General features: G+C 43.8%; 1 protein-coding gene and 1 long non-coding RNA gene across 2 annotated transcripts in view; one reads left to right on the top strand and one right to left on the bottom strand.

Annotated features, from left to right (window-relative positions):
• Positions 1-13,406: 13,406 nt before the first annotated feature.
• On the bottom strand, positions 13,407-15,872 carry LOC142853737 (uncharacterized). Its single transcript, XR_012911243.1, has 3 exons — positions 15,842-15,872; positions 15,019-15,116; positions 13,407-14,039 (listed from the first exon to the last, which is right to left on the bottom strand). It is a non-coding gene; the product is annotated as an uncharacterized LOC142853737 (long non-coding RNA).
• A 275-nt stretch (positions 15,873-16,147) lies between these two features.
• Positions 16,148-22,352, top strand: part of Cd2ap (CD2 associated protein) — a 79,490-nt gene continuing 73,285 nt past the window's right edge. The window contains exon 1 of the mRNA XM_075980661.1: positions 16,148-16,297. Within this exon, the coding sequence (XP_075836776.1) occupies positions 16,294-16,297 (4 nt within the window). The 5' untranslated portion in view covers positions 16,148-16,293. The remainder of the gene's footprint in view (positions 16,298-22,352) is intronic.

The raw sequence follows: 22,352 nt of genomic DNA, 5'->3' as shown, positions 1-22,352 counted from the left end.
TTCTTTCAGAGTCCATGAGTTAGGTTCCCACTACTCCTGTGGGGCAGTTCACAATTGCATGCAACTCCAGCTCCAGGAGATCTGATGCCCTTTCTTGGCCTTTACAGGCACCTGTCTCTCCCCACCCCCCCCCCACAGAAACATACACAGACACATAAATAAAAGAATTTTTAAAATAAAATCTTCCTGTTGTTGTTGTTGTTTATGTGTTTGTTTGAGATAGGGTTTCTCTGTGTAGCCTTGCCTATTTTGGAACTAGCTCTGTAGACCAGGCTGGTCTCGAACTCAGAGATCTGCCGGTCTCTGCCTCCCATATACTGGGTTTAAGGCATGTGTCACCACTGCCCACCAAAAAAAAAAAAATTAAAAAGAGAGAAAATCTATCATATATACTTCTGTGGTTATACATTATACTATATAAGAAATATCTTAAAAATGAAAGATTTAAGAATAGATAAAAATTTCCTAGGAGTGCAAGTACAGCTATAAGTACACACCTAGAGTGTACAAGGCCCTGGGCACTATCCCAGCATGGCAAGACAAAGCGAAGAGGTCTAGTTTATCTCAAAGTCTTGGAAGCTGGGGAGAGTGGTCAGCAGTTGAAGTGCTTGTTGTGTGAGTCTGAGTTCAGATCCCCAGAACCTTATAAGTGCCAGCCATCCATGGCAGCCCATAGAGAAGCCTAGTAATCTGAAGAAAGGGACAGCATCCCTGGAACAAACTGATAACTAGACTAAGGTGTTGGCGAGCTCTGGGTTTGAGTGAGAGCCTCAGCCTCAATGGAGAAGATGTTGAGCTACCAAAGATGATTCCAGACGTCTGCCTCTGAGAGCCACATGCATGAGCATGTACTTCTGCCCACACATAAGTGAACATGTATACAAACATACACACTCATACAACACATACGCACATGCAAAAAAGCTTCCAAACCCTTGTAAAATATTGATAACAGAGCGACATGCAATTGTGGTTTTTTTTTTTTTCTTTTCTTTTTCTTTTTAGAGACAAGTTCTGTTGTGGGATATTAGTACACTGTATGATGGTATATTTGCTGTGATTGGTGTGATAAAAAGCTGAACGGCCAGTTGCTAGGCAGGGGGTATATGCAGATTTCAGGAGAGAGAAAGGAAGAGGAGGAGATCATGGAGGCGCAAAAGAGACGCCAGGAGATGCGGAAGAAGCAGGATGGACAGTAAGCAACAGAGATAGATTAGTATACGTGAGTTAATTTAACTAATAAGAGATAGAGGGACAAAACTAAGCGAAGGTCGAACTTTTATAATTAATAAGAAGTTTTTATGTCATTATGTGGGAACTGGCTGGTGGGATGCAATTAAGACACTTTACAAGGTTCTTCATGTAGCTGAGGCCAACCCCAAACTCTATAAAGCAAGGTTGGCTTTGTGCTCTGGATCCTTCTGCCTCTCTATCTCCCAAGGACTGGCAGTAGATCCCTGTGCTACCACGCCAGGATAAACTTTCTAAATGGCATAAAAGCACCATGGAATGTTAACCAAACAAACAAATCCCAAACATTAAACATCAATCAAGTCATACTTGACTGAATACATCAGGTAGGGTCCAACCAGGAAAAGAAAGACTCCTCCAAGTGTTTGCAGCAAAGACAACCAAATACAAGACTCGCGGCAGGAAGAACTGGGGAGCCAGCAAGAAGCTCTGGTAGGTACAAGTATAGCTTCGTCACACAGGAACTGGAAGGACAAGGTTAGATGAGCTATCCCAGCAGCCAATGAACGGATCAGCCGGCTGAGCCCAAAGCTTACAGGCCTCTTCAACGGGAGCCTAAGCTAGAAGCAATGCACCATGGATGATGAAAGCAGCCCTGGTGTCAAGAGAAGTGTTCTGAGTGCAAGCCCTGGAACCCACATGGTGGACAGAGAACTCAGAGAACTGACTCCCCCGCACTGTCTTCTGACGGCCACGTGAGTGCTGTGGAGTTCGGTCTCTCTCTCCCCCTCCTCCTCTCCCCTCTCTTCTGCACAAGCGCGCGCTTGCACACATGTATGTGTGTATGCACCTGCGTGTGTGCACGCACGTGCACGCACGCACATAAATAAATGTGAAAAAGAGCTAAGGTCTTTGGAATATCTTTTTACCTATTTCTGGAGTGCATTGTTTGACTTTCGTTCAATAGGCAAATTGTTTTTAAGGTTTTATTTCTCCTTCTATCTATGTGAAGGTATGCGCATGTGTGCATATGTCTGGGGAGGCCAGAAGAGGGTGACGCATCTCTAGGAGCCAGAGTTTTAAGCCTTTGTGAGTCTGTGATGTGGGTGCAGCTAATTAAACTCCACTCCTCTGGAAGACAGGCAGTGCTCTTTCCTGTTGGGACATCTGTCTAGACCCTCATGAAACAATTTTTGCCCGATCAGAAAAGTCTGAAGCTGAGCTAGAGAGCTGTGGGTGCTTGGCTGAGTGGTGCGGGGTGCACATAGCGCGCACGAGGTTCTGGTCTCGGTCTAGGGCGCCTCTCCCCAAATGGATGACTGTCTGGCTGAGTGATTAGAAGTGATTTTCTTGTATGCTTGCAGCTGACTGGTATTTCTCCCTACCACACTAAATTTGTTTAAACTCAAATTCCTCTTTCTCAAGGTTCTTTCCCTCCAAACAAAGCTTTCCCCGGTACTTTCAATTCCTGTCTCTTCGAAGAGTCAGCAAAGGAAAGCCCTTTCCCTTTCATTTTGATTTCAGAAACTTGCCAGTGGATACTTTCCTTTGGGGAAGAGACGCTGGTCTGGAACTGAAGTTAGACACGGAAAGTCCTTGCCAGCAGTTTCTCGCCGGTGTCATTTCCTGGGCCCTCGGCAAAGGGCTGATGTGTGGTGACTGGAAGACCTTTCCGTTCTGCAGATCTTTCATGCCTTTGCCTACTTGGGTTCTGAAACACCCGACGACGTGTCTCTGAACGCCGATTTACTCCTTTACATTTGGTTTTAGATTCAACCACACAAGCACTGACTACTTCTCTAAGCAGAAGGTCATGACTCTTGGATGTTTTGGGTATGCCGTTTGGATGTTGTCAGAGGCTAGATTTCTTCATTCTTTGCTTTTTCTTTGTAACAGGTGAGAGGTAAGGTTTGAACAGTGTGGCTGTTCTGTGGTAGATAAACACACACACACAAGTATAAACACAAATATGTGTTTGTGTGCATAGACAGTGGTCTCTGGAAGGCCAGCTTTCCTCTGGTAGGACTGGCTGCTTGGATGGGGAGCACTGTGCACTCAGACCCATCCAGTATCTCACACAAAGGGCATTTACTTCCCTACCTCGCCTTTGTACCCAGTAGTTTAGAAAAGTTTATGACGTAATAGTAATAAGATAGATCTATTCTGAATATATTTTAACCATTTTAAAATATTTATTTGCCAAGCAAATATTATGGTGTTGGCACATGCTTTTAATCCCAGCACTCAGGAGGCAGAGGCAGGCGGATCTCTCAGTCAGAGGTCAGCCTGGTCTACACAGAGAGTTCTAGGGTGGTCATGGCTACACAGAGAAACACTGTCTGGAAAAACAAACAAACAAAAATTTTACTCATTTATTTACTGAGCCAGGGTCTTACTATGTAATTCTGGCTGGCCTGGAACTCTCTCTGTAGTCCAGGCTGGCCTTGAATTAGGAAAGATCCACTGCCCCTGTCTCCCAGTTGCTGGAATTAAAGGCCTTTTAAAGATTCAAATTTATTTTATTGTGAGTGTATGAATGTTTTGCCTGTGTGTATACTTGTGTTCCACGTCTGTGCCTTGTAGGCACAGAAGTCAGAAAAGGGTAAAAGGAACTGGAGTTACAGGTAACTGTGAACCCCTGTATGGGTGCTGGGAACCGAGTCTATGTCCTCTGCAAAAACAAGTGTGCTCTTTGCTTGTTTGTTGTTTGTTTTGGTTTTTTTTTTTTCAAGACAAGGTTTCTCTGTGTGGCTCTGGCTGTCACAGAACTTGCACTGCAGACCAGGCTGACCTCAGACTGACAGAGATCTGTCTGCCTCTATCTCCAAAGTGCTGGGATAAAAGGCGTGAGCCACCACTACCCAGGGTACAGCAAATGCTCTTACGCACTGAACTTTCCCTACAACTGTTTTTGAGATTCATATTCTCTCTCTCTCTCCCACCCTCCCTCTCCCTCTTACCTGGGTCATTAGCTTAGTGTGGTTGGCCTTAAACTTTTTTTGTAACAGAGAACGATCTTGAATGTCTAAATCCTCTGCTTCAATCTCCCAAGTGCTGGGTTAACAGGTATGTTGATACCATTCTTGCTCTACGCCATATTGGGAAGCGAATCCACTGCCTTGTGCATGTTAGGCTTGCAATCTACCAGTTGAGTTATATCCCCAGTCCTTGGAATGGTATTTCAAATAGAATATAAATATGTAAAAATAATTTTACATTATTACTTAATTGTTTAACCTATAATATTTCCACTGAAGATGATAATGGAACACAAAGTAAGTGTGAATCATGGGTAATCATAGCTTAGGCAACATCTCCACCAAGAATTTGCTATTAAGGCTCATTCATTCATTAGAAATCTTTGCAGCTGGACATGGCGGTGTGTGTGGCCGTGAGTCCTGCACTTGGGAGTAGGCTAAGGCGGGAGGATTGAGAATTTAAAGGCAGCTTAAGTGGTCTCACAAAAAACACAGTTTTCTGTAAATGTTGTCATTTATTTAAAAAGAAGAGAAGTCACATCTTGCAACAAGGGTCACATAAGAGGTTTCCTGGAAGAGGAGAGAGAGGGAGCAGAGAAGGGGGCAGAGTCCAGTCTCTGGGGACAAGAGTGGCAGAAGAGAGAAAGAGAGAGAGAAAGCAGAAACAGAGAACAAGGGGAGGTGGGCAAGATTGGTGGAAGAGAGAGAGAGAGAAAGACTGGGGTGGGCAAGGCCCCCCCGTTGAAAGGGACAATAACACATGTGCACAGGGGTGCTCTTAGTGGCTGCATCTGAGGACGTATCCTGTCAGGGCCCTAAGGGAAGCCAGTATAGATACCTGAATACTAACTGTAAATGCTGAAGAAATAATTCCTTGATCCGAAATCTTGAAGAGATAAAAATTATTATTTTTTTATTCTTTCAAATGTTGTTGTATTTAGTGCAGTTGTTGTTTTGTTTTTTGGTTATACTAGACGCCCAGAATCTTGTATACCTGAGGGAGGAAACTGGTCCCCACTAAACAGCTAACAGCCCTGCCAACCTCTTAGCCTGCCCCTACTGAGAGCCTTCCACGTGCGCATAGTCCGTGAGACAGTAGAGATGCGTGGGACAGTTTCAGACTCGTAAGGCTTCACTCATACAACAGGAAATGAAAGCGGTATGAAAATAGCTTTTTTATAAGAGAAAATGCACTGAGTATCCCAGAAGAGGTTTAAACACAGATTTTTTTTTTTTCGAGACAGGGTTTCTCTGTAGCTTTTGGTTCCTGTCCTGGAACTAGCTCTTGTAGACCAGGCTGGCCTCGAACTCACAGAGATCCGCCTGTCTCTACCTCCCGAGTACTGGGATTAAAGGCGTGCGCCACCACCGCCCGGCCTCAGATTTTTTTTTTTTTTGAGGCATGAGAATCTTATTCAAGAGAGTCATGGAGAAGAGGGCAAGAAACACCAGAGAGGGGAGTTGGGGTACAATGAAGTTGGACTCCTTTTTTAAATTCATTATTTGTTTAGTTTGTTAAATTTATTTGTTTATTTTGAGTCAGTGTCTCAATCTTTAGCCCAGGTTGACCTGGAACTCACTATGTAGCCCAGGCTGGATTTGAACTCATGATGATCTGCCACCCTAAACTCCCCAAATACAGGGATTACAGGTGTAAGCCACCATGCTTGGCCTTTAAAGTATCCAGTTCTGTCTATAACTCTATCCACTGGCCTACCTTTTAAAATAGATGTATTTTTATTTTTAAGTGTGTGTGTGGGGGGGAGAAGGGGTAGCATGCACATAGCACAGGTGCCTGGAGCTGAAGTTATAGATGTTAACTCTCCTGGTCTGGATCGTCTGCAAGAGCAGTGTGTACTCTTGGCTACTGAGTCATCTCTGCAGGCCCTACTTTTGATTTGTGAGATAAGTGTCACTCAGTACCCCAGGATGGCCTGGAACTCACTATGTAAACCGGGTTGTCCTTCCTGATGGCTAGGATCGTGGTGTAAAACACCGTTTCTTACTACTCTTTACTTGACTTTATTTGTAAGTGTTCCATATTTTGTACATATTAGGCAAGCGCTCTACCACTGAGCTACCTTTTTATTTTATTTTATCGAGACACGGTCTTATATTTTGAGTGCAGGGATTAGACTCTATCATATCTAGCCTGGCTTCTTAGCTTAAACCTAGGCTACACAACAGCAAGAATGATGCCTCCTTCCTATCTTTCGGTACCCAACTGCACAAGCACCTATTCAGTGCCTGGCCGAGAGTAGATCTTCAGTGAGTGACGCGGGGGGGGGGGGGAACAGATTGGCTTCACGGATGGTGTGTAATCTGTGCTCACACAACAAACAAAGGAGGAGTCAGTCCTTCTGGGCTTCTGCCCACCCCTTTCCCCCTTCCCTCCTCTTCTTTCAACAAAGGAAGACATCCTAGTTCAAGAAGCAAATTGACTTTAGAACAGGCTAGAGTGTCAGCTGGAGAGTTAGTCTTGTAGTCTTTGCTCAGGTTCTATCGCTTCAAGGTCATGTGATCTTAGGCCACTTAACTACCCTTTGAGTTCCCTACAGTCCTACTGCTTGCCCCCAGTGATACAGTGAGAGGCATGTCTGAGGAGGCAACAAACTGTATCTGACGGCGTCTGAGACGCCAAGAGGCCAGATGATGGCTGCTGTTCTGAATGTCATTGTGGCTCCTGCTGGCAAGGTAGAAAGAGCGTTTCTCCCTTCAGTGATTGATTTTAAGGCACACATCGCTATTATAAGCTGCTATCTTGTGAAAGGTCAGTGATTTGGAGTGGCTGCAATTGGGTCCAGGATTACTCTGTGAAAAAGCCAGCAGCCTGACTCAAGTCAAAGGTATTCTGGGAAAATGTATTTAGTAGTGAGGAAAGGTTAGAAAATCCAAAATATGCCATGTAGGTAGGGTTTACTAAACTGGGAAAACCGGATTGGCAATCTAGAGAGTATTAAAAGTTAGTGAGGAAAAGTAGGGATGGAAGAAAGGAAAACGGGTAAGATAAGGCCTAGGAGATACAGTTGTTGGGGGAACAAGCAGCCCAAGTCAGAGATGTGCTTCTGATGGGGAAACACAGTGTGTTGGTTATTTCTGTCAGCTGCTCAGAGGAACCTCAGCTGAGCAATTTTCTCCATCAGATTGGCCCGTGGGCATGTCTGTGAGGGATTATCTTTTTCTTCCTTCCTTCGTTTCTATCTGTGTCCTATGTATATTTCTTCTTTTCTTCTTCCTCCCCTCCCTCCCCCCTCCTTTTTTTTGTTTTTTTGTTTTTTGAAACAGAGTCTCACTTATGTTGCCCTGGCTAGCCTGGAACTCACCATGTAAACTAGGCAGGCCACAATCTCAGAGGTCTGCTGGCTTCTGCCTGTCAAGAGCTGAGATTAAAGGTGTACGCCACCACATCCAACTATTTTCTTGACTGATGATTGATATAGGAGGGCCCATCCCACTGTGAGAGGTAGAAGCCCTGGGTTGATGAGAAAGCAGGCTGAACAGACCACGGAAAGTGAGACAGGAAATGACCTCTGCTTCTGATCCTGCCTGCAGGTTTTAGCTTTGAGCTGCTGCTCTGACTTCCCTTGATGACACATTGGAACCTGGAAGTCAAATAAGCTCTTTCTTCCCCGAGTTGGTTTTGGTCAGTGTTTTGTCAAAACAGCAGAAAGCAAAGCAGAAGAGAAGACATAGTCCATGTCCAAGGAGAAGCAATTCTGTAAGAAGGTAGACAGAGGTGTAGGAGGGCATTTAGGATGATCAGTTTCCCTGGTTATAAAGTCAGAGTGTCAGTAAAAGCCTCGAGGACCAGGAGGTGGAAGTGTCCTTGAAGGTCCTGGTTTTTCAGGTAAAGTAGCCCTGCCTCTGTAGATAACGCCTGTGAGAGAAGGCAGAGCAGGCGTGGGCTGACTGGAGGCTGGAGAGCCGGCTGACGAGCCACGTATAGAATGTGGTGCGGCTGTGGGAGTGGCGAGATGTGGCCGGAAACCAGCAGAATGGAATGTGAAGGCTCAGGAAAGAGAGAGGAACATCTTGGTTTGTGAGCTTTTTTCTGCCTTGGCAGGCATTTAATTCTTGGCATCAAAATAATGTCATTCAGTGCTCAGTACCACACACACACACACACACACACACACCACACACCACACACACATACACACACACCCCTCTAGCCACACATACCAGTATTATACATGTACATTTAATCTCCAGAACCTCATTTCCCACATTCAATCTACAGCACCATACACATACACACACACACCACACCACATACACCACATACACACATCACACCACACCACACCACACAGACACACAGACACACAGACACACAGACACACACACACACACACACACACACACACACACACGCACACACGGGGTTGGGGGAGATATTGATTCAAAGTTCCAGTGTCCTATGAGAGATAAAATCTTCTCTGTCCTTGGCACAGTTGGGGAAGTTAAGTGGGGATCTAAAATAAAATTTCCACTTCTTGTTTTAGAAACAGACGATGGCAGAAACACAGAGATACACTAATTGAACGAATGCTTTTTAGTACCATATTAGGTCAGACGCAGGCCAGGGGATAGTGAGCACATATGGATAGGATCTTCTGCTCAGAGTCCCTGGGGTTACTATTTTAAGAAGAAGCCCTATCATGTAATTGTCTCATGAGTGCTGGGATTACAAATGTGGACTGCCATGTCTAGTTTGTGTTGGTACTGGAATCAAACCCAGGGCTTCACGTATGCCAGGCAAGCACTCCACTAACAGAGCCTCATCCCTACTCCTCCTTTCTTGGCTTTTTAGCCCATGCTGACCTCGAACTCACTGCATAACCGAGATGATCTGGGACTCCTGATCCTCCTTTATTTATCTCCCAAGTGCTAGGTTTCAGGCATGAGCATCCATGCCTGGCTCTGTGTAATTTATAGAAGTTCCTGAGCAACGAAGATACAAATTCGTAATATTATTCTCTTTAGAAAGTGTTCCTGCAGCGGAGTGATTTGTGATATGCACCGCTACTACCTGGCTTATGGACAATACAACACAATAGTGTTCATTGTAAACAATTCAACCAATTCATAGCCTAATGAAATGAAAAGACGCTTCTCAAAAGATTAAAGCATAATGCCTCATACATATATGAAAAAAGTTTAACATCACTAGTCTTCAGAGAATGCAAATTCAAATGATGCTGATATTCCATCTCAAGCCTGTCAGAATGGCAGTCATTAAGACAATGAATAATAAGGCACCCAAGCCTGTAATCACAGGATCCAGGAGCTAGATGTGGGGAGATCAACATCATCTTTAGCTACAGAGCAGTAGGAAGCCAGCCTGGCATGTACAAGAACCTGTCTCAGAAACAAATGAAACAACTGGCAATAAAAAAGGGAACCTCTCTGGGCCTCTGGTGGTGCGTGACTTACCCTTAGCACTCAGGACGGGGGCAGAGGCAGGCAGAGCTCTCTGAATTTCAGGTCTACCTGGTCTATATTATCAGTTCCGGGACAGTCAGGGTCATATAGTGAGAATCCAGTATAAAAGAAGAAAAAATAAACCAAAACTAAAGTGGGGGAAACCCCATACAATGTTGATGGGAATGAAATAATGTAGCAACTATGGAAATCAGCATGGAGGTTCCTCAATGTATTAAAAACAGGTAGATACCACATGACCAAACTGTACCACTCAGGGTATTTACCTGATGTGGGAGTGTCATATATCAATCTGTTGATTTTATTGGTTAAGCAATAAAGAAACTGCTTTGGCCCTCATAGGTTAAAACATAGGTGGGTGGAGTAAACAGATCAGAAGGCTGGGAGAAAGAAGCTGAGTCAGGGAGTCGCCATGATTCTCCCACTCCAGGCAGACACAGGTTAAGATCATTCCTGATAAGCCAGCTCGTGGGCTACACAGAATATTAGAAATGGGTTAGATCAATATGTAAGAGCTAGCCAATAAGAGGCTAGAGCGCATGGGCCAAGCAGTGTTTAAATGAATACAGTTTCCGTGTAATTATTTCGGGTAAAGCTAGCCGGGTGGTGGGACGCAGCCCAGCCTCGCTGCCCTTATTTCAACATTTACCCGTAAGACTCCAAGCTGACATGTCACAGGGACATTTGCATATCAATGTTTACTGTAGTATAGTCACAATAGCTAAGTGATGGAACAAACCTAGGAGTCTATCAACAAAGAAATGGATAAAAACATGATATATATATATGTGTGTGTGTGTGTGTGTGTGTGTACATCTACACATAGATATACATATAGGTATACAATGAACTTTTTAGTCATAAAGAAAAATAAAGTTCAATGTTGTTTACAGGAAAACAGGTACAACTGGATGCAATATTAAGCAAAGGAAGTCAGTTTCAGAAAAACAGGCATTGCATGGCTTCTCCCATCTGCGATTCTTAGATTTCATGAAGATATGTGAAGTTATGCATGTACTATGACATGAAGGTAGAACTGAAACTGGAGAGGAACGAAAGGAACTAAGGTGAAAGGCGATAGGAGGAAAGGGAGAGGGAAAAGCGGATGGAGGAAATAAAATCCAAATACACTGATACTTATATGAAAATGGCCTCATGCAATGTAGCGATATGTAGAACAAACATACACAAATGAAAATACAGAACAGAGCAACCAGTACTCGGGAGGCAGAAAATTAATTATTTCTGTAAATTACAGGCTCTTCCGCTTTACATAGTGAGTTCTAGACTGGCCATGGCTACACAGTGAGACCCTGTCTCAAAAATCAACCAAACCCACCAACAAAACAAAACAGAAACAAACAAACCAAAACAATACAACAACAAAACCACACCAAACAAACAAGGGTGGAGGAAGAGGGGGAGAGTTCACATTTTATTGCTCTGTGCTATGTTGATTCTAAATACAGCATTTTTTTTTTTTTGCAATAGGGGATTTCATCCAAACTACAGTAAATTAATTATATGCAGACAAAATACTCATACAGAAAAAAATTAAATAGATTTTCAAAAAATGAAAAAAAAAGTATTTCACAGTCAATAGGGGCCAGTTTTGAGCATGGCATGGAAAGTCAGGCATGGAGAACCAGGGATGGAAGGTACACATTTAGTTTTAGCACCAGAGAAGCAAAGACAGGAGGATCTCTGTGAGTTCCAGGCCAGGAGAGCCCGTCTTAAAAACAAAAACAGTTACAACACACAAACAAACAAAAGCATAGAAAGGTAGCATAACTTGGAGTTCTAGCGTTTGGGAGGAGAGGAAGCAAGGTCTCAAGCTGGAGACCAACCTGGGCTACAAAGTGAGAGCCTGTCACTGACAAACAGCCTTAACATCTGGGAGACTGATACTTCTTTTTTTTTTTATTTTATTTTATTTTTTAACATTTTTTTATTGATAAAAGAAGAATAAAGAAAAAAAAAACAAATTTCCACCTCCTCCCAGCCTCCCCTTTCCCTCCCCCTCCTCCCACTCTTCTCCCCCTCCTCCCACCCCTCTTCCCTTCCCCCCACTCCTCTCCCCCTCTCTCTCCAGTCCAAAGAGCAGTCAGGGTTCCCTGCCCTGTGGTAAGTCCTAGGTCCTCCCCCCTCCGTCCATATCTAGGAAGGTGAACTTCCAAACTGGCTAGGCTCCCACCAAGCCAGCAGATTGCGTAGGATCAAAACTGCGTGCCATTGTCCTTGGCGTCTCATCAGCCCTCATTGTTCGTCATGATCAGAGAGTTCAGTTTTATCCCATGCTTTTTTTGGTAATAGTCCAGCTGGCCTTGGTGAGCTCCCAGTAGATCAGCTCCACTGTCTCAGTGGGTGGGTGCACCCCTCGTGGTCCCGACTTCTTTGCTCATGTTCTCCCTCCTTCTGCTCCTCATTGGGACCTTGGGAGCTCAGTCCAGTGCTCCAGTGTGGGTCTCTGTCTCTATCTCCATCCCTCGCCAGATGAAAGTTCTAAGATGATATGCAAGATATTCGTCAGTATTGCGCTAGGATGGGGTCATTTCAGGTTCCCTATCCTCAGCTGCCCAAGGAACTAACTGGGGACCTCAGGGCACTGAACTGAACAGAGAATTCTCAACAGAAGAACTTCAAATGGCCAAAAGATACTTAAGGTCGTGCTCAATTTCCTTAGCAATCAGGGAAATGCAAATCAAAACAACTTTGAGATACCATCTTACACCTGTCAGAATGGCTAAAGTCAACAACAACAAGGATAGCCTTTGCTGGAGAGGCTGTGGAGGAAGGGGTACCCTCATCCATTGCTGGTGGGAATGCAATCTTGTGCAACCACTGTGGAAGTCAGTGTTTCGGTTTCTCAGGAAATTCGGGATCAACCTACCCCTGGACCCAGCAATACCACTCTTGGGAATTTACCCAAGAGATGCTCTATCACATGTCAAAAGCATTTGTTCAACTATGTTCATAGCAGCATTGTTTGTAATAGCCAGAACCTGGAAACAACCTAGATGCCCTTCAATGGAAGAATGGATGAAGAAAGTATGGAATATATACACACTAGAGTACTACGCTGCGGTAAAAAACAATGACTTCTCGAATTTTGCATGCAAATGGATGGAAATAGAAAACACTATCCTGAGTGAGGTATCCCAGACCCAAAAAGAAGATCATGGGATGTACTCACTCATAATTGGTTTCTAGCCATAAATAGGGGTCACAGAATCTACAATTGGCGAACCTAAAGAAGCTAAGTAAGAAGGTGAGCACAAGGAAAAACATATCGTTATCCTCTTGGATAAGGGAAGTAGACAAAATTGCCGGGGAGAAAAGTGGGATCTTGGGGGTGGGGTGGGAAGGGGGTAAGGGGAGATGGGGAGAGAAAAGGTAGAAGGGAAGGAGGGGGGACTTGGGGAAATAGGAGGATCGGGATAAAGGAAGGTTGGATAGGGGAGCACGGAACCACAATTCTTAGTTAAGGGACCCACTTTAGGGTGGGCAGGAGAATTGACCCTAGAGGGGCTCCCAGGTGCCCAAGCTGAGACTGATACTTCTTGAAAGAGCTTCCTGTTACCTGCCTATCGCACTGGCCTCCAATCCACCGCAAATAGCATTGTTACAAAGCTCTCTGCAGTACACAGAATGGTCATTTGTTTGAATAGGGCCATCAGGATTTTGCTTTTTCTCTCTCGACTTTACTGTTATTAATGAATTAAAGACAAGTTTTCAGAGCTGGGGATCCGGGCTTGTGCACAGTAGGTAAGCAATCCGCCGAGCCTCCCCACCAGCCCTAGAGTTTAAAACATTTAAAAGAAGTACAATAGAAAAAATGCTCAGAGTGGTCACAGGTCTCCCTATAGCCCCAAACTGCTAGTGGAATAACAGGACCCTGTCACAGGCTGATGGATAGGACACCGGTTTTAGCAGAGGGTGGGGGAGGGGATGTGAGGAAGAGGCTGTATGCCTACTTTTTTCTTGAACACACAGGATAGTCTTCATGATTAAGATTGTAATTTCCTACAATTATAATTGTTTTCTAAAAAGGAATTTATTTAAAAAAAAGATTGAGGTGGTAGAAACTTAACTGCAGCAGAAATTAGCCAAGCCAAACAAGATTATAAAACACTGCTCAGGAAGCCTAGTATTTTGAAACTAAGAACAAAGAAACAATGAAGAATTAGTTTCTGGCACCTTTTGAGCTCAACAAGTAGTTAAAAGCAAACATTTAATTTTCTTTCTTTGCTGTGCTGGTCCTTGTAAAGTAGTTTTTGCCAACAGGAAAATAATTGGTGGTGTTTTAACACAGTCATTTTGTGACAGTTGCCTTAGAAAACTTCAGGAGATGCATGAATGGGATTGGTCGGAAATTGTGTCAGTCACAGAGATCGCAACATTCTTGAAGCCAGAGTAACATGTTCACTATGTAGAAGGAAAAAAAAAAAGGATGATTGATCAGAGTGAAATGAATCCCTTGCCCTGGCAGACAAAGAGCGGAGAATTGATGAACTAACATTTGCACACTCAGAAGTTTAGGAAGTTCTTACAAACTTCCTTAGTGACTTACAGAGCCTTGGCATGTGCCTTTGCCCAAAGAACCGTCTTGCTGACCTTAGGAAGTATTTTTACAGATAATTTTTAAAGCTTAAAAATAAATTTCTGAAAAAAATTTTCTGGGGGTAGAGAGATAGCTCAACTGTTTAAGGGGTGTGCTGCACTCACAGAGGACCTAGGTTTGGTTCCCAGCTCCCATCTCTCGTGGCTTAAAATTACCTGTAACTCTAGCTTCCGGAGATTTATTGACCTTTTATGGCCTCCACAGGCACTGGTACACATGGGTACACTAACAGGTAGGAACTCACACATACATGTGAAAATAAACACATTTCCGGCTTTCATGGTTTTGTCTTTGGAAGACACTGCTGACTTTAAGACCGATAGTTTTCAGTTTTATCTCTCTGCTGTTCCACCCTTCTCCCTGAGTCTTGCCCTATTCATAACACATATTTTTTAAAGCTCTTATACACCTGACATTGTGTATTTCAGGCTGTTTATTATGTGTTTATGTTCTGCCTTTGGGTTAGAATGCAACGTCACTGAAGATAAGGGCTATGAATTTTTTATTCGTGTTGTTTGCTTGGTAGGAGACAATGAACATATTGCTCAATAAGTATTCGTCGACTAAAGCAAGGCAGTGTGCTGTGCTTTCAATGCTGTGCAGCTGGCATCAGCTGTGCAAACTAAATGTTTTCCTTGGTTCTGCTTGGACACTGTAATCGTAAAGGTTTGATCCACTGTGAATCTTAACAATTCCTGTTTCAAAATCGCCAAGGCAACCCTTTCGAGGCAGGAAAGGATGCCCTTAGCAGGCCTATGGGAGACAGTGAGAAGAGATATTTACAAAGTTACTGCTCCAGCCAGGTACTTGTTCTACACCGCACAGATTTCTTTCAACACATCTAAGAGTTGAAGTGCCAGTCAGGTTCTTTAACTCAGGACCTATAAAAAAAAATAAATGGCAGGGTTGAGTTGCAGAGACCCAACTTGGCCTGGTCCCAAAGGGCAAGACAGTTTTAAGTGTCGAGTAGCTGTAAGAATTCCATGACTTAATTTCTCTGAGAAGCACCAGGCACGACAGTCGGCAGTCCACACATTCTGCTCCACATATTCGCTCAGGAGCTGAAGTTGATTTTTTTTTTCCCAATTAGGAGCGGAGAAAAGAAAAAAAAGAAAGGAAAATTACGCTGAATTAATAAAATTTGTCTATAATTCGAAGAAAGCTCCTGTCTGATTACAGTAGTCCTAAGCCGACCTTCATGTTGAGTCTAGAAAAAAAAATGCCTGGCAATGTTTCAAACCATGATGCCTAATTTAGAATAACTTCTATTTCAAAACAGGGACTAGGAAGTCGTCTTTGGCCAACAAGAGACTCAAGGAATATGGTAATGTATTCCTATGAAACAAGTCACTTCGTGCCCCCTCCAGCCCCGCAAAGGAGAGCGCGTGCTCTGCAGGTGGACTGTGGGGTCCCCACGTTTGCCGGGCCTGCCTTGAACTTCGAAATCAAAGCGCTCGCTCCCCTAGTTGTCCCCTCTTAGATTTCCCACAAGCTACCTCTTTGGAGGAAAGAGCGGGGCAACCCAGGCTCACTTCGCGGAACCCCGTGGGTACCCGTCTGGGTCGCGCGCCCCACGCAGACCCCGCGCGCCCGCAGCTCGCCGCACCTGGAGGAGGGCGGCGCGCGCCCCCGCAGTGACGTCACCGCACCTGGCACCAGCTGCGGGAGCCGGGCTGGCGCGCGGGGGCCCCAGGGGGCGTGGCCGAAAAAAAATCCCAGATCATTCTCGCGAGATTTCGCCCCAGCCGGGTTCCAACGCTCGGCGCACCGGCTCGTGCATTGCACCCGGGTCTCGAGCGGGGCGCGCTCGGCCTCTGAGGGAGTGGGTGCGGGGCGGGCCAGCCGGTGCCGCCGAGGCGAGCGGAAGCAACTGGGAACCGCGGGGGAGGGCGCCGCGTGCGCACGCGCGGACGCCGCTCGCTCCCGCCTGCCGGGGACCGCGGCGGAGAACGGGCGTGAGGAGCGGCGGAGCGCGCTCGCGGGCGGATGGAGGCGCCTCCCCGCTGCCCCTGAGCCGGTACACAGGAGAGGCCGCGCTCTCTCCGCCAGAGCCGCAGCATGGGTAAGCATCGTCGCGCCGACCGGCCACGGGGCTCTTACACGGGGCGGGTCGGGTCGGACGCTCCCCCTCGGCGGTTCTCTGCGGGACAGCGGGGCTCGAACCCGTGACCGGCCGCCCCGCGCTCTCCGGGAGCCTCCGGATTCGATGGGGGAGGGCGATCGCGAACTTGACAAAGTGGCGCCGGCAGCTTTGCTCCTCCGAGGCCTGGCACACATTGTGTTTTTAAGAAAGAAAGAAAGAAAAAAGAAAGCTCTCACACCCCCACGTCCATTATGCCCACACAGACATTTTGTCGTCGAGAGCTGGAAGCGCAGAAAATAGTTAAAGTCTGCCATTTGCCGTTGGCTGGCGTTGGCAGTGATTTGTGCCTCTTTTTCCTTCCCCTTCCGTGGGTAGTTTGGGAAGTGTTTTCCTGGCAGTCTCCCCGGTCAGGTGTGCTGGCATTTAGCAGTCCGTCGAATTTCCACCTGAGGGCTGTCTTGGGGGTTCGGTCTTCGAGGATTCCCAGCCGAACCTCTGGGGGAGCAGTTTCCTGTTTGGAGCGAGACTTCCTCCTCGCCGGGGAGAAAAAGTACAGGGCCCACAAGGTTGTTTTCTGGGTCGTCTTGGGGTTTTCTTTTGGCCTTAAAGAAGGCTTGAGTGTGTTGCAGGCAGGGCTCTGTGAAAAGGAGTTTTGTTAAGTGCTGTAACAGTTCTCTTTTGATAACAAAGTTTTGCCTGGCCTAGGCACTGACTCCCTCAGATGTCTACGAATTAACAGAAATAGTTTTTTTAAAAAGCTATTAAAGACAATTAAAGATAGGGTTTTTTTTTTCTTTTTAAAATCAGATCTGTGTCACCATAAGGCAAGTGTGTGTTAAGTTGTGAAACTCGAATTTGGTTTTGTGGTATAAATCAGGAAGAGGTTATATCTCTTACTCAGTTGAAATTTGGTGCTGCTTCAACCATTGCTGAAATCAATAATTCATGAAACAAACGGAGGATTTAGAAGCACGACCAAAACAGGAGTCGTGCTGATGTGGCACCCTGTGCCCACACTTTGTTCCGTGGGAGACGAATTTAGCTAGTGTTTACAGACACTGCCTTTCTGTTTTCTTAGACTTTCTAATTTTATGCTCTCTCTGCTTCCCTCCTTCTTTGTGTCTCTTTTCTATACCAAGTGCTCCTTAACCCAGGAGCCAAGCATTTGCTGCTTTGGACCTTCAAATGGATTCCTTTCCACTTGATTAGTTGAGTTTACGGGGTAATTGCAGGCTTATTGAAGCATCAAAAGCTAGCTTAACTGATTTGGATTAAAAGCTAAAACGAAGTATACAATTCTTATCTGTCTTAAATCAGGATGCAGAATGTAATTAAACATCTTTTGATGCTCTAGAATAATCATTTTGTGACTTTGAGTTGCTGCGAGCCCTTTAACCACCTTGCATCCTTTTGGTTTTTTGAGACAGGGTTTCTCTGCAGCTTTGGAGCTTGCTCTGGAAATAGCTCTTGTAGAGTAGGTTGGACTCGAACTGACAGACCTTCCTGCCTCTGTCTTTGCCTCTCCGAGTGCTGGGATTAAAGGCGAGTGCCATCACTGCCCGGCCCACCTTGGCTCTTGTGTAGACTGTAGGGCCCTGTGCTGAAGAACAGACTTACTCTGCAGTTTGCAGTTGTTGTAAGTGCAATTTCTCCTGTTGTTGGATGGACAGTATTGCACCTGTGATCAGTATCTACTTTCACCTTCCCCTTTCTCACTGGGTTTTTTCAAACTGTGGAAATAAATTAAATTTGTCATTTGTCATAGTGGAAATCAGTGGCCCCATAACTTGAATATAAGGTCGTCGTTGTCTTTTCTTTTTTTTACAAGACAGGTTCTTACAGTGTAGTTCTGGCTGTCCTGGAACTCATTTTGTAGACCAGACTGGCCTTGAACTCAGAGATCCACCTGCCTTACAAGTGCTGGGATTAAAGGCGTGAGCCATTATATCCAGCTAAAGTATTTTCTTAAGAAAAGTAAATGAGCAGTATTATACGATGCAATACCTATATTTATTTTTCACAGGCCCTTTCTTTGTGACTTGCTTTGGTCTGTTTAGGTGAGTTGTTAGAGTATCTTGGGAAAGTTGTTTGCCATATTATCAATATGTGCTTTTAAGGTCTGTTATTTTGGGTGTTTGTAATTGTTTTTCCGTATAGTATTTTTGAATCTTTTGCAGATGAATGTGTACTTAAAATTTGTTGGTTGTGCAGTTATTGAAATCCTCAAGTTCATGTGAAAGAGTTTCCTTTAATATATAATTTGTTCAGTTACCTGCCATTGTTCTTTTTCTTGCATTTTTAAGACAAGGTCTCATCTCCTCACCCTGTGCTCCCTGGCTTTGATTTTAGAGTGATCCTCCTGCTTCAGCCACCTGGTTGCTGGGATTATAGGTTTTAGCTGTCACAGCTAGCTGGTTGTCTGTATTTCTTGTAATTCCTGGCACAGCTCTCGAATTCTCTCTGCTCTTTCAAAGGGCTATGATTTGATTCTTTCATTCTTATTGGGTGGCTTATGATTGCCACTGACATACAAGGCATCTGATAGCCTCTTCTGGTTTCTGAGGGCAACCCCACCCTATGACAGTCACACACTTAAAGATGCAGCCTAAAATACTCAAATGTTTTATCCAATTTCTAAGTCTTACTTGTTTTGAGATAAACAAGGACACTTAAGGGATGCACATGGCTAGTAGCTAAGAGTTTCTGAAGCCTAGACCTACACTGCTTTGGAAGTAGAAGCAGGTATTGAATTTAAGGCCAACTTTGTTTACAAAGCTTATTCAAGGCCTTCCTGGCTGAAAGAAGGGAAAAGGGTTCTGGGCAAGGACTTCCTAGTCTGAACAACAAGCTTTGCTACTTAGAAAGTTAATTAGTTTGTCTGTGCGTGAGTTTCCTGATCTAGAAATTGGTGAGAAGCACCAATCACAGGTTATTAGGAGAATGAATGAGCTAATAATGCTAACTAGTGTTTGCAAAAGATTTCTGCAGTTCTAATTTGGGAGTAGTTTGATAGTTGTTAAAAACAGAATATTGTCTTTCAAGGATCAGGAAGATGATTTTGTGTTAACACAAATTGAATTTTGTATAGTATAACTTGACGGAAATGGTTTTTCAATATTAGATAATTTGTGAGAAACTTATTCGTTTGAAATGTTTTTAAGGATTTCTACTACTAGAGACATTTAAGTTTTCTGTTATGTTAATGTTTTTAGCTTCTACATTAAATGTAGGGGGAAATGCCTGTCTACTTTTAAGGTGCCTGTGTGAAGGAATTAGGAAGAAAAGGTTGTAGGGAATTAAGAAAGGCAATACATTTAGGGAATAAAAAAAGGCAATACGTTTTTAAAAAAATTATATATTTTATTTGCATGTACATCTGTACAACAGAAGAGGGCTTCAGAGTCCATGGCACTACAGTTCTAGATGGTCGTGAGCAATTGAACTCAGGATCTTTGTTAGAGCAGTCAGTGCTCTTAAATGCTCTCGCTCCCCTCAAAAATAGATATGCATTTTGGAGTGAAGTAAGACAAAAATGAATATATATATATATATATATACACACACACCCCCCACACACACTGAAAGGTAAGTAGATACTTAAGACTTAAGTTTCTCTTAATTTTAGATAAATTTTTTTTAAATCTTAATTTTGTTTTACTGTTGTATCTGACTGCCACAATAAAGTTTATGCCCATGAAAGTAATTGAGCTTTTTATTGTCAGATAGAAAATGCATACATAATGATTTATGTACAAATTACTTGTGTGTATGTCTGTGTGTCTGTGCGTGTGTACACTCTAGTGCCTATGAGCTGTATGTGAGGGGGCTGCATGTACCTGTGTGCATGTGTGGATCCCACACCAGTTCCTTTGAGGCAAGGTCTTTCTCTGAACCCTAGGGAACATGTTTTTCTGACTAGGATTAAAGACAGTAGTAGTAAACCTCAGCAATTCTCCTGTCTCTGCCTCCTTGGGAGCCATGGGTGCTTGTGGTGGCCCCAGTTTGCTTTATGCATGCTAGGATCTAAACTTTGGGCCTCACGATTGCTTAGCAAGTGCTCTTAACTGCTGAGCCATCTCTCTAGCCTCTGTGTACAGACAGACGCCTTATCTTCCACACTCATAATTTCAGGGTTAAGCAGTCAAGGCTGGTGATAGGCACCTGTTTTCTCACCTACTTGGCAGTGGGTGTAGGAGGTGATCATGAATTCCAGGGGAGCTTCTGCTGCATAGCAAGATTGTTTCAGAAATTTGTGATTGGAAGAAGTACAGATAGATACTTTGTTTTTTCAAAAACTTGAAGGTTTTGTGATGGCAGCAAGCATGCACTTTATCTTTTTCAAGGCAGCCAGATGGCTCCTCTGTGGGACAGATAATTGATGCTATTTTACAGCATCAAAATTAAATATAAATTAGTTTTGAGAGTGTTTTATGTGTGTATAAAACACACCAATCATAATTTACAGAAGTTTACTTTAGTTTTTGAGACCAGATTTCCACTCTAGCTCTGGCTGACCTAGACTCACTGTGTAGATCAGGCTTACATCGAACTCAGAGTGACCATCCTGCTTCATCATCCTGAGGGGTGGGGATTATGGGTGGATGACATTTTGCTTGACTGAGTTGTTTTAATAGAAATTTACAGTTGGTTTAGAAGATAAATGTACTTCTTTAGTGAGTGATTTCCTTTGTAAATAACACTCATTCGTACAGGTTTTTGTAAGTTGGTACCTTGTGATTTACCACGTAGTTTCAGAGCATGAAAATGAATCACAACAGTTTGTCTACTCCTTAGAGTATGTTGTGTTCATGATCAGTTTATTAAAGCTTTTAAAAGTTTGAACCCTTTGATTAATAAAATTAGTATCTGCTATATAGATTTGATGCAAATAAATAGCAGGCAGGCAGGAAGTCTTTCTAGGTAGGGTGGGGAGAAAAAGATAAATTTCATTTCTTTTTCGAGTAACCTTGCCTGTTCTGGAACTCACTCTGTAGACCAGGCTGTCCTTGAACTCAGAGATCTACCTGCTTCTGCCTCCCTTAGTCTGGGATCAAAGGTGCGCACCACTGCCACCTGGCTAAGTCCAGTATTTTTCTGAGAAACACAAGGTATTTTTTTTTTTCTCTTTGTCTCTTTTTTAGGAACAGGAGCCTGATTACTGACTGAAATTGTTTCAGATGAGCCCAAAAGTATCACTGATAGGATGCTTACGCCTCTCAGCTATGGATGTTATACTGCACAGTATATGTCTTAAGATTTTATTAGTCAACATTACTGATTAAATGTTTATATAGTGATCATGAATAGCTTTGGGTTTTAAAGGGATTCTCTGCTTATCAAAATGCCGAGACTTCCTTTGTCACGGTCTGGCATCCCCTCTTACTTGCTCCTAGTGATTTGATGTACCTGCTTTCCGCCCTATTCCCCTTTGGAATCCTATTATGTTCCCTAGGATGACCTCAAACTTCTGAACGCAAGCTGTCTGAACGTGCCAGATACCATATTGGGTATATTTTAGGTTATTCAAGATGATTCAGAGTTCAAGTAACTTTTTTCCAAGGGATTGACTGTGGAGCATTTAATCCCTAGTGATTTCAGGTAGAAACATACCAAGTTTCATCATAATAACGCACAGTTGCCACCAATTTACCAGAATGATGTGGGGACTGGGAATGTACTCAGCGTTAAAGTACTTAACCTAGCTTTGGTGGGCTGTGAATTTGTTAGGACCACCCAAAAAAGAATGGTATAATGCAAGGTCAAGTCAAGGAAAGAAGCTGCTGCCAAGAGATTAGTTAAGTATTGTTTTCTTTTCTTAAAAAAAAAAAAAAACCTCCCACAACCTCTGGATTCTGATAAGAATGTTCCTGTCTCTTCCTGTTGTTCTGATGTTATACATTTTTTTCGTATGGTTTATTAGTGTTGTACTAGAAATAGGTTGTAATAGTAGGAATGAAACAACATGGAACCTCATTAGAAACCTAAACCAGGGATTGTGGTGGTTTAAGGGGTTAGGGCTGGTTTCTAGTATAAA

Source organism: Microtus pennsylvanicus, chromosome 7 (genome assembly GCF_037038515.1).
Source record: "Microtus pennsylvanicus isolate mMicPen1 chromosome 7, mMicPen1.hap1, whole genome shotgun sequence".
NCBI lineage: Eukaryota > Metazoa > Chordata > Mammalia > Rodentia > Cricetidae > Microtus > Microtus pennsylvanicus.
The sequence above is the reverse complement of the archived record's forward strand: the minus strand, read 5'-3'. Positions and strand labels throughout refer to the sequence as shown.